Consider the following 12,927-nt stretch of genomic DNA (forward strand, 5'->3'; position numbering starts at 1 on the left):
TCCTGCACTGTTGGTGGGAATGCAAATTGATACAGTCACTATGGAGAACAGCATGGAGATTCCTTACAAAACTAAAAAAAAACTACTATATGACCCAGCAATCCACCTACTGGGCATATACCCTGAGAAAACTGTAATTCAAAAAGATACATGTACCACATGTTCACTGCAGCACTATTTACAATAGCCAGGACATGGAAGCAACCTAAGTGTCCATCGACAGATGAATGGATAAAGAAGATGTGGCTCATATATACAATGGAATATTACTCAGCCATAAAAAGAAACGAAATTGAGATATTTGTAGTGAGGTGGATGGACCTAGAGCCTGTCATACAGACTGAAGTAAGTCAGAAAGAGAAAAACAAATACCATATGCTAACACATATATATGGAATCTAGAAAAATGGTACTGATGAACCTAGTGGAGGACAGGAATAAAGACACTGATGTAGAGAACAGACTTGAGGTCATGGGGGGAGGGGGAGGCTGGGACGCAGTGAGAGAGTAGCATTGACATATACACACTACCAAATGTAAAATAGACAGCTAGTGGGAAGCAGCCGCATAGCACAGGGAGATCAGCTTGGTGCTTTGTGACCACCTAGAGGGGTGGGATAGGGAGGGTGGGAGGGAGACGCAAGAGGGAGGAGATATGGGGAGATATGTATACATATAGCTGATTCATTTTGTTGTAGAGCAGAAACTAACATCACATTGTAAAGCAATTATACTCCAATAAAGATGAAAAAAATAACAAGAATTGGTTACATGTATTATGGTACATCCATAAACTAAGATATTTATTATTATTATTATTATAACATTTCAAAGAAATTTTGCTGACATAAAAAATGCTCAAAATATAATTTTAAGTGAAAAAAGCAGGACACAAAACTGTATGTAAGTTATGTTATGCTTTTTAAATACCACTATATATGTATGGACAAGAGAATAAGAGCAACACAGCAAAATGTTAACAAGGGCTACCTCTCAGTGATAGAAAGGACAGAATTTTTTTCTATTATATTTGTGTTTTCTAAGAAGGAAACTTCCTTTGAAATAGTGGAAAGAAAAAAAAAACACAATCTGAGGGTCAGACTGCCTTGTGTTCAAGTCCTGATTCTATTCTACGCTAGTAATATGTCACTGGGTAGGTTGCCTCCCTTCTGAATCCAGGTTTCCTCACTTGCCAAGTGAGAATGAGGATAAAACTGCAGCGGAAGAACGTTTATCTGGGAGGCTGAATGCCAGAACAACTCGATGCCGGAACTATTCTAGAGAGATCGACTATGTTATCGTCTGTTTCCTAAATCATGACGTTGTAATGGCGGAAGAAATGACTGCCTGCTGCAGTGAGCGGCGCGTGGGCACGGATGGGGAGGTGGGCTGGGCAGCGCATAAGTGACGCTGGGAGGTGTGCGCGGCAGTGAGGACCATGGTGCATGCGTCGGGGTGTTCAGAGGATGCTGGGGTGTCACTGAGCTGTACGGTGGGGATAGGTCTCAACTCACTGAGAAGATTCCCCAACTCAGGGACTGACTGAAACAATCCTAGGAGACCATCTTTCCTCTAACCTAAGATAATTTATGTAAATTTGCTTTAAAGAACACGAAGCACTCAGTTATCCTTCTGACTGAGAGAGGACTGTATCAAACCAGCTATTTCTAGGGGTCAGCCTCTCAGTTAGCATCTTCTCGTCCCTCTGGGGCGAGGAGGGGTGGTGATGCTCAGGTGCTGGGATGTTGCGTTAGGTGGCCAGGAAGTCCTCAAGTTAAGTGCTGGAAGATTCTAGTTCCCTTCATCATAAACAATAACACTTATTGAGTTTTCACGCTGTGCTAGACACTAATCTTAGCCTTTGGTATTTACTATGATTATGGGGGAGGTGTACTCGCATGCCTTTTATTCTGATGTTCTGCTATCTGGGGCCCTGCTGACCCTGGAGGGACTGCCCCTCCCAGGGCTGGCCAACTCCTAGAGATAGTAAAGGACTGACCTGTAAGTGTGCTTTCCATATGCAGACGAACCAATCCAAAGCCCTCCTCCATCCCTCCATCTCCTCTATCCGGCTCTCACACTCAGGGCCAATATTCCCCTGCCCTACTCAGGACAGCCCCCATACCCCAGCGCCCACTGAAATTAGTTAAACTAGCCAATACTAAGCCTGCTTACCCTGCCTCGCCCATTCCTTCCCGAGAAAACCACAATAACGGCTCCTGCCCACGTTTTCTTCCTGCTCTCCCTCCGCCTCCTGGCCGACCCTGGTGTTTCCCCGTGTGGCCCCGCGTGGTGTGACGTGCCCTCTCCTTCTGGGGACTGTGAATAACAAACTATCCAGTGGTTCTTGTTTCCTGATCTATTGGCCTCACCAAACCCGAATAATAATAAAACCCACATTTTAAACAAGAAGTGCTATCATCAGCTCCATTTTACAGCCGGGGAAACTGAGGCTCACAAAGGTTACATACCTTACCCAGGGTCCTACAGCAAAATAAGAGGTATCGCCAGAGTTGAAGCCGTCTGACTACAGAATTACACCATTGGCCATTATGCTATACTGAGAAACCTACACTCCATCCCATTTGAGGGTCCTTTGTAATTGGGGCAGTGAACTATCTGGGAGGGCAACCCTCTAGCTGACGGTTGGGGCCTAGTGAAGGAGGCACACACAGTGTAGGCACCACTCGTGCGAACGGGGGAAGGGAGCCTATCAGGAGCTCGGCCTTGGGCTGTGTGCCTTACAGGTGTTTCCTCATTCAATCCTTAGACCATCTCAGTGGGCTTTATTATCTTTGATTTATGGCTGAGGGAAGTAGGGCTTTGAGTGGTGAAATGACTCTCAAGCCTGGGGGCTCTGTGGTTAAAAGCTCCCACCCTGGGGTCAGGATGTCCCAAGTTTGACTCCCAGCTTCATTGCTAATTACCAGAAGGCAAGTCACTAAGCCACTCGGAACCTCAGTTTCCTCATCTGTCAACTGGGAACAATGGTACCTGCTTCAAAGTGTGCTTCTGAAGATGCCATGAGACAGCACCCATCACAAGCTTAACACGGTGCTCGATGCACTTTTAAAAGTCCATTTTTGTTCTAAGTCATGCCGCAGCATGACGTTCCCAAGCAACAAGATGCACCTAATTGGCAGGAAACCAGGAGCACCAGGCCCCTCGGAATTCAGCAGTGTCAGGAATAAAAGCCTCATTAAAACTTCCTTTCAAACCTAACTTTCAAGAGAAACTCACTTGAAGGGGAAAAAAACTGTTAAAGATTAAAACTCCAGTGGAAAACCAATTACTTACTTCGGTACATTTTGTTAATTACATTCTTTTTTCTTTTGCTAAATTGATAGTAAAAGATACCAACTTAATCACTGCAATTTGGTTTCAGATAACAATATCTAACTAGATAAAGATTTGGGCATAAACTAATCAGGGCAAGTGACAGCCTCTTAAGGGGCCCAAGTGACAGATGGCGAGAATCCTGATGTGCCAGCAAACACTGCCCCCACCCCGATTTATAGAGAGGACGCAGCAGGGGTGCTTTTCCATGGAAGACGTTCTCTGTAACATCTCTTGGTGGCGCTAAACCTAACTGCACACATCTGCAAGCCTCCAACTTTCCCAAACAGCTTTCCCACCTTATCGCTGCCAGTCCGTGTGACCGCCCCCATGGTCAAGGTAAGGGGAGGGTTAGCGTGGCCATCTGAGGGATAGGCGCATGGAAGCCTTCGTGCTGTACCTTCTCAGAGCGTCTGCATCTGCATCTTAGGGCTGTGCCCTGGACCCTCTCTCCCTCCTCTGGACTTTCAAAGCCATCTCATTCTCTCCCACAGCTGCAGTCACTCTCTCTTTGCCGACAAGTCCTGAACTCTTCTTTCCCAGACTTAAAATGTGTAGATTCAGCCACCTTCTGGTTGCTTCCCTAGGCTGTCTCCAAGGTAGCTCAAACTCACTGTGTCCAAATCTGATCTCTCTGCCTTCCTGGCATGCCCCAACCCTGCCCCGCCTCCAGGGTCTCTACTTTGGTGAATGACACTACTCTCTACCAAGTTGCTTCAGGTAGATACCTGGCATCTCCCACGTTTAGACCAACAATCAAGCCCTATCACTTCCACCCCCAAAATGCTGATTCTTATGTCCAATCCCAGCTTTCACACCCACTGGCACTGATTCAGCAGAGAATCTCAGCATCTCCCCACTGGACTGGTCAACCGGCCCCAATCTTGTCCTTCTCCTCTCCGCTTTCAACACAGTAGTGATTGTTCTAAAGCTCAAAGTGCGATTATGTCACTCTCCTGCTCAATAACCATCAGTGGCTCCCAACTGCCCTGAAGATGAAAACTCCTTAACTCAGCCTCTAGGTCCCTGAAGAATGCCTTCTTTCCTCTCTAGTCTCTCATCTCACCACCCCAGGCTCATTTCCTCCTGATTCTCCATCCATCAGCTTCCTCTTCTTCCCTCCACTCCTGCTCCCCACATATTCCTCCATTGTGGGCCGTTTGTTCTTTTTCACCCTTGTTGCCTTTCATGTGCTCCTTCTATCTGGAACACTTCACCTTACCCTCACCTGGACTACTTACACTCAATCTTTAACACAGGCTCAGGAGTCACCTCCTCCAGGAAGCTCTCTCTGATCTCCCAGGTTGGATTTAGTTCCTCCTTTCTTCCCACAGTCCTGTGTTTATCCCCAGCATAGCACTTATCACGGAATTTTGTACAAAAACTGTTTCCTTGTCTGTCTTCCACCAGACAAGAGAGAAAAGGGACCTATGGTGGTTTTAAAATGTCCACAAATTGTTTGATACGCCTTCCTGTAAAAAGTAGAGCTTAATCCCCCTCCCCCTGATTTGCTGACTTGCTTCTAACAAACAGAATACGGTAGAAGTGATGATGTATAATTTCTGCGACTAGGTCATAAAGGCAATGCAGCTTCTTGTCGCTGTGCTGTGGGGTCACTCAAGCAGCCTTTGGAAAGGCCTGTGTGGTGAGGAACTGAGGCCTCCTGGCAACAGCCATGTGAGCAGGCCACCTTGGAAATGGATCCTCAGCCTGCCAAACCTTCAGATGAGACTGCAGCCCTGGCCAACATCTTGACTGCAGCCTAATGCGAGATCCTGAGCCAGTTCAGAACTACGCCCAAATTCCTGGCCACAGAAACTTGAGATAATAAAGGTCGTTTTAAGCCACTAAGTTTTTGACAATTTGTTAATAATAGGCACCCAGTAAATAGCTATTGCACGAATGAATGAATGAATCAGGTAACTTGCCATGGTCACACAACCAGTCAGAAACCAGGCATGAAGGTTTGCTAGGGTCTCTCTACTACAGCCCACTCAGATTCCCCCTAACTCAACCAGAAATCCAGCCACCTTTTCCTCCGCAGACAGATGCCCTGTCCCTTCCAAAAGCACTAAAGGAATGCTTTGGGAAGTGCCCCTCTGCCCAGGCTGGGGCTCTCAAAAGCCAGGGTGGGCCACCTACCCGAGCGCAAAGACGTCCGAGTGTTTGGAGAAGGGGAGCTTGTCTTCCTCTGTGTCGGGAGACAGCTGGCGGATGATCTCCGGGGCCAAGTGGCACAGCCAGCCGCTCTGGATGCGCAGCTTGTCATCACGCCTGGAGAAGCAAAGCACAGAGTGAGCCCGGGGAGGACCAGTCCTCCATCACGGACCCCAAGTCCCTGGACCATCTCTGCTGGCTTTCTTGTGTTCCTCCCCCATCCCTAGCCCCCCCATCAAGCACTGCCTGACTTTGTACTTGAGGCCAAGACTCAGTGGGAGGTGCGGGAAAGGCTGATCTGGAGAGAGACACCCAACACCCAAACAGTCATCGTGTCCCTTCGCCTCTGAGGCGCCCCCTTCTCCATCTTCATTGAACAAATACAGCCGATTCTTGTTATTCATGGCGCTTATGTTCTATAAAGTCTCAGCAAACACTGAATTAGTGAAAACTGAGTTTTTGCTCCTGGAGGAAATACATATATACACACGCATGCACACATCTCAAAAAGATTATAATCTTAAATCCTAAAAACAATTCATCCTAGTCTATTTGATTTTACACAAGAGAAAATGAGGCTCAGAAGTATTACGTGATTTGCCCTGAGGCTGCCCCACTACCAGGGGGCAGAATTGCAAAACCCATCCAGCTGGCCCCAGAGCTGGAGCTTCTTGCCCTGCACTGCACCATCCCATCTCCATCCTCTGGTCACCGCTGATGAGAGCTGAAACAAAACTGCATCCTCCAGCATCCTCTCCTCGGACCTCAGCTGGGAACACGTGCATCAGTTGACTCAAGTTTTTCACCACCCTGTACGTGTCCACGAATGACTGTGAATGTGCCATGAGTATTGATTTGGGGGTTACCAATAAATTTTAGTGAGTAGGTGAATTTGCAAATATGGAATCCGCGAATAATGAGGACCGACTGTATTTATGAGCACCCTCTACGCCTAGGCTCTGGTCTCTGCACTGGGACCACAGCAGTGAACGAGAATGACAAAGTCCCTGCCCTCCTGGAGCTTGTACTTTGGTAGGGGAAAGTGATGACAAATGAATTATCTAAATAGGAAAGATTAAAATAGGAGAACGTGTCAAAGACAAGAGGGAGCTTACTTTAGGTAAAATGTGAGCTAAGATTTTCATGACATAAAGGATCCAGCCATACGAACAAGGAGAAGAATATTCTAGGCAGGATAGAAGTTAGGACAAAGGCCCAAGGCAGGCCCTCTCTGGGGTGTTCTAGAAACCCAAAGAGCATCAGTGTAGTGGGGACATATCATGCTCCCCCACGTATCCATTAAATTGTACACGACAATTCCCTTGTTGATGGGCCTAAGGTGATTCCCTCTCTCATCATTATAAACAAAGCTGCAATGCACATCCTTGGGTAGGTACTGTGCATCTATCTCTTCACCCACATCTATGCGTGGGTGAAATTCTTAGAAGACAAAGGATACTGGCTCCCTTCTTCATATTGTAAGTCTTCAGCAAGTACAGAGCTTGCTATTTGGGACTGAAATCTGAACTTCTATGAGGTTTCCACTGATTCAAGACTCCTGGGAAAAGGTCAGTTAACACAGGGAGAGTGGGATGGATCTCTCAAACCATCAAGAGTGAGATCAGGAAGGACCAGATCCTCCAGCATGTGGGGATCTGCTGGAGACCTGGGGCTTTGAGCTATTTAAGGTGTGAGGCACTGCTCCCTTAACTGTACTCATGCATATCCCATAATCATGGTTATTGCCCTATCTGAACACCTTCCACAGTAGTGCTATCCAACAGAACTTTCCATGATGATGGAAATGGTCTCCATCTCTGCTGTCCAATATGGCAGCCACTAGCCATCATGACTATTGAGGACTTGAAATCCAGCCAGTGCAAATGAAGAACTGAACTTTTAGTTTTATTTAATTTTCATTAAAGTTACAATTACATAGCCATATGCGGCTACCATATTGGAAAGTGCTGCTCTAGATGATCACTTACTACAAATGGATTTTTTTCATTTATATGTATTTTAACAGGTTACCTTTTAAACGTGATCGTAAATGGAAACTAGCACTTTTTTAGTACACATTAAAATTAAGATAAAAAAACGTTTGTTCGCATCCTCCCTAAAGTCAGCTTGTGGACCACACGTGTGAGGGGATGAGAGAACCCTGACGGAAGAGGCTCCAGGAGTTTGGAGTTCTGGGTTTGGGGCTGGACAATTCTTCGTGGTGGAGGGACCGTCCTGGGCACTGCAGGATGTGCAGCAGCGTCCCTCGCCTCTACCCACTAGATGCCAGTAGCACCCCCTTCCCTGTTGTGACAACCAAAAGTGTCCAGACATCACAAATATCTCTGGGGTGGGGGTGGGAGAGTCCCAGCTGAAAAAAATCACTGCTCTAATTTATACATAGAACAAGGAAATAGTCCAAATTTCACTTTCAGCTTTAGTGACACATGACGTGCTCCTGTGCTCTACACAGCAGACCTGACAGGACACATCCTCTGCTGGAGCCGGAAAATAGGACTCAAATCCACTGGCGAGCCTGTGAGCTGGCAGTGTCCAATGAGTTCTGGCTTCTAGAATTGGGGACACTGGCAGGGCTTTAAGGACCCATCTGTTGCTTACTAGCTGTTTGTCCTTGAGCAGACCTGGGTCTCTACTTTCCCATCCAAGTTTGTTTGCAAAATGGGCACATGAACTTGGACTCCACATGGCTGGTGCAAGGATGGAAAGGAGAAGGGCTGGGTCAGCTGCCAGGGCCACACGATTACCGGACATCACTATTCCCTAGGGAATTTTTTGTAGCTTGAGGACTCAGAAACGGAATGGAGATTAGAGTCCAAAGTAAGAACGTCATCTAAGAAAGAAGGGCCGTGGCCTGGGCCAGCCGCCGTTCTCCTGGCATGACCAGGCCCTGTGGGGTGGGGTGGAGCGGAAGGCTGCTGCCAAAAGGGCAAACTTCCCAGCTCCCGACTCATCCAACAGCCCCTTCCGCCTCCTCCTGACTCACTGGGGCAGTGGAGGTTTGCAACTGCAGGGCTGGGCCAGGAAGAAGGGTGCTGGCCACTCGATAACCATCATCCTGGGGCGGATGTGAGCACGTGCCTAGAGGGGGCTGGGAGCCAGGCCTGGCACAGACCCCCTGGGGTGTCCTGTTGCCATGGTGATGGACCCATCGGTGACCAACCCAAATCATCTTCATTATGGTTATTATTATGATCAATAACAGCCTGTGGGCAACCGGCATGATGCCACTGGCTTCTCAAATGACACCTTTTCTGGACGATGGCAGAACAGCTGTAGGCAAGGCAATGCCGGGGACGGGCTCAGGGGAAGCCCTGGCATCTGTCTGGATGTTCCGAACGTGCTCGCTTTACTGCTACCCCCGCCCCTGCCCCAGGCCCGGCTGATCTACCCTTTCTGGGCACCCAGCACTGTCAATGCCCCAAGGTCTAACTGAGGGAAGGGTAGGAAGGCAAGTAACTCCTGCTGAGCATGGCAGGCTGTCCACCCAACTTAATTCTTATGTGCCCACAATCAGATGGATATCACCCCTGTTCTATGGGTCAGGAAATAGCCTCAAAAAGCTTAAGTGACCCTCCCAAAGCCATGGAGGTAACAAGTGGAAGAACTAACATCTGTTTGATTGCAAGTCTTTAAAACTCCAGCGACTAAACTCCTAACCACAATTCTACACGAATTCTATAGCACACCATTTGGGAGCAAAGTTCTGAACTAAGCCCTATTTTCCCTCCAACAGGGAAAAAAGCACAGGAAGTCACCGATGGCTACTCCTGGGTAGCCAGACGCTGTGGATCTCTGGTTGGGAGAGATTGCTGAGGGCTCCCTGGCTCTTGCAACACTAACTGGGTTTGCGTTGACAGCCAGGCTGGGACACGGTGGGGGCGGGGGCGGTGTGCTGTCTGGGTGACAAGGCCAGACGCCACCTTGCCCTTGACTTGCACTCCCTTCCTGGTTGACACTGGGCCTTCATGAATGAGCTGAAGGTCTTTCCTTTTCCCTTTGCTTTCTCGTCTCCCTGTGGCTTCAGAAAACCATGAATCTAAAGGGAAAAAATCAGGGACTTCCCTGGTGGCACAGTGGTTAAGAATCCGCCTGCCAATGCAGGGGACACGGGTTCGAGCCCTGGTCCGGGAAGATCCCACATGCCGCGGAGCAGCTAAGCCCGCAAGCCACAACTACTGAGCCCACGTGCCACAACTACTGAAGCCCGCACGCCTAGAGCCCGCGCACCGCAACAGAGTAGCCCCCGCTCGCCACAACTAGAGAAAGCCTGCATGCATCGACAAAGACCCAACGCAGCCAAAAATAAATAAATAAATTTTAATAAGTAAATAAAGGGAAAAGATCAGAGGCCCTCTGGTTTTTGGGGGAGAAGCCACTGACAAGGAGAAAGCGTGTGGACCTGCCACCAGGAGGGAGGAATCTGATTTTTTTTTTTCTTAAGGGCCTTGAGCTAGGTTAAAGACAACGCCTGCTGAACCTCTTGTCTTGACACAAATACTTGGGTTCATAGTGACGTCACCAACTGCTTCCTCTGCCCTTGGCCTGCGGCAATGGAAACAGGGAGGGAGCGATTCCCCAACCAGTAAACCGGAACCTAAGTGGGTTCTTGGCGTCTTGGGTTCTGACTTGATGACTCTCTCCATCTATCCACTGATCCATTTGTTAATTTCCTGTCTACTTACTTTCTTATCTTAGGGACTATATGTAGTTTTGGAGATGAATCTCTTTGGGTGGAGTAAAATCTAAAGAAAAACCCTTAAGCTTCTGTTTGTTACTGTAACACACAGGAACAGCTAGATCGGGCTCCACCAAATTTCAGATGGTCTGACTGAGATTCAAGGTACTACAGAGCATGAACAAAATTCACTTGTTGGGGGGCTCCTGGGTATACCTCAAAGGGATCAGGGATTCTCCAAAGCAGCTGAAATGGAAGTACAATGAGAGAAACCAGGGCTTGGGGGGTGCTGCCTTTCTGGAGAGGCATACCATTTGTTAAAAGAGGCATGATTAGAGAGAACATGCTGGGTTTAAAGTGTGTGTGTGTGTGTGTGTGTGTGTGTGTGTGTGTGTGTGTGTGTGTGTGCAGCACACAGTCCAAATTAAAAGTCACAAAGGGCAGACCTTCTGAATTATGGGTTATTTGGGGTCATGCTGTTTTTCACATGGTCAACTCAAGGTAGCTTGCTCTAGGGTGAGTGGTGGCTGGTAGTTTATTACTTAACAATAGTTAATGACCCTCCTGGGTGATACTGAGGAGGTGTATGCAAATTAATACTAATTACAGCAACCCCACAGAAGCTATTGGGTTGGCCAGAAAGTTCGTTCGGGTTTGTCCAGCAGAGGGTACAGGAGGCCCGAGCGAACTTTTTGGCCAACCCAGTATCACCTGTAGCGCTTGATGTGCTCCAGGCATTGTGCTGGACGCTTGCCGTGTGCTGTCTTCTTCTACCCTCATAACGACCCTCTGAGGCAGGAATCATCATACCCATCATTTTTCTTGCAGGAAAGTGAAGGCACAGTTCATAAGTGGCAGAGCCAAGTTGGGCCCCGGGTGGGTCTGACTTTAAATCCCTTGCTCTTAACTACTCTCCTGCTGTTCTAAAACAACAGGATTCATAAGAAAACGTTGAGCAAGGGTGCTTGGGGGAGCCCAACTTCCATGCGCGTGCTTGGAGTAAGGAGAGTGTCTTCCAGTGAAACTCAAGGGCAAGGGCGTTGCAGGATTGAAGGATGCTTGGTGCCCATTCCAAGGCGCCATTTCCAAGACAGGCCCCATGGGACTCAGAGTGTGACCTGGGCATCCGCACTGCATCATGGGCTCAGCAGCCTAGCCGCGCAGCTAAGCGACCTCAGGTCCAGCATCGCGTCTAGGTCACTGAAGCCAGCTGGGTGACTTCTCATCCCCTGACCGTCATCTGTCAGGAACCCCTCTGGGCCCTTCTACCACCTCTCACCTGCCAGCCTGCAGCACCCCGGAAATGCTGAAGAGCCCGAAGTCTGTGATCACCACTTTGCCGTTGTCGTAGAAGACGTTCTTGGACTTGAGGTCCTTGTGCAGGATTCCCTTGGCGTGGAGGTAGCCCATGCCCTGCAAGAAACAAGGATGCAGGGAGCTGCCAGAGGACACCCATGCGCTCACTGCCAGCCTGGCTTGGGTTCACGATTCACACGCCTTGCCTTTCCACTGAAACCACACTGAACAGCTGCAGATCTGGGACCCAAATGCCAAGGTTTGCAGGTGGGGTGGAGAAGGCATGGCGAGTGGGAACAGGCAGGATCCCCAAGACAGAAATCTGCCACCACCCTCAGATCACAGCAAGACCATCTCCATCTAAGCTCTTCTGCTTCCTGAAGAAGAAACGAAGGAAGATCTCCCCAGAGGGAAAGGGACGGGGACGAACCTGAAAAGAGGCCTCCAGAGTAAGGAGCCCCATCAGCCATCTCCTCCACTTCCATTCTGCAAAATAACTCATCTGCAGGAGACTTGTTCCTTGGATCTACTTAACCCCCACAACTGCAGAATCTCACTGTGCTCCTTAAGAGACATATCATGAGGCAATAATCAAGAACATGGAGAAGGGTCTATGGGAGGTCAAGCTTAAGGGTGAAATGTCTAGATTTCTCTTTTTGCCTTAATGAGCAGTCACATTTTTATTTCTTTTTGCAGCTCAGTCCTGACACTTCCAATGGGAAATAAAAACCGGAAGACGATGGACTAATGAGGCACCCACCAGAAAACACAGGATGTTCCTGTTTGTTTTAATCCCAAACACCACCAAACAATTTGATGCTTCCCCAGCAGCTGTGGAGAGAGATGGCTTACATTCATGGGAATTCAAGGCTTCAAGGGGTAAGGGAGTCTATCAGTGAGAAGAGTACCCCCGCCCCCCCCGTCTCTGCATACATCCAATTATCATGATGATGGGGCACCAGATGGAAACCAAACATTAGTAGACCATCCCTCACGGTTGTATCTGGCCTGCTATTGTTCAGGTCAAGTTGAATTTCTCTTAAGCCCAGACTGTTGATCTGAAGCCAGACCATGAGTCTCAGGAGGGGTCTTTCTGAGGTTCAGGGAGGAGGCCCCAGACCCTACGGTACCTTCACAATTTCTTGGGCAATCTGCCTCGTTTTGTTGACATCCAAGACGATCTTGGCATCCCTCACCACAGAATAGAGTGTCCGGCCCTTACAGAGGCTGGAAAGCAGAAGGACACAATTGTTGGCAGTTGTTACGATAAGGGCCACACACAGCAGTTATTAAAAGTGACACATAGGGCCTCCCTGGTGGTGCAGCCGTTGAGAGTCCGCCTGCCGATGCAGGGGACGCAGGTTCGTGCCCCGGTCCGGGAGGATCCCACATGCCGCGGAGCGGCTGGGCCCGCGAGCCACGGCCGCTGAGCCTGCGCGTCT

The 12,927-nt window shown here is 48.7% G+C and overlaps 1 protein-coding gene across 1 annotated transcript in view; it reads right to left on the reverse strand.

The window, feature by feature from the left end:
• KSR2 (kinase suppressor of ras 2) overlaps positions 1 to 12,927 on the reverse strand; it is a 414,563-nt gene that overhangs the window by 2,576 nt on the left and 399,060 nt on the right. The window contains exons 15-17 of the mRNA XM_055080456.1: positions 12,616 to 12,712; positions 11,469 to 11,602; positions 5,479 to 5,610 (exon numbers count right to left, since the gene is read on the reverse strand). Of these exons, the coding sequence (XP_054936431.1) occupies positions 5,479 to 5,610; positions 11,469 to 11,602; positions 12,616 to 12,712 (363 nt within the window). The remainder of the gene's footprint in view (positions 1 to 5,478; positions 5,611 to 11,468; positions 11,603 to 12,615; positions 12,713 to 12,927) is intronic.

Source organism: Physeter macrocephalus, chromosome 19 (genome assembly GCF_002837175.3).
Source record: "Physeter macrocephalus isolate SW-GA chromosome 19, ASM283717v5, whole genome shotgun sequence".
Taxonomy (NCBI): domain Eukaryota; kingdom Metazoa; phylum Chordata; class Mammalia; order Artiodactyla; family Physeteridae; genus Physeter; species Physeter macrocephalus.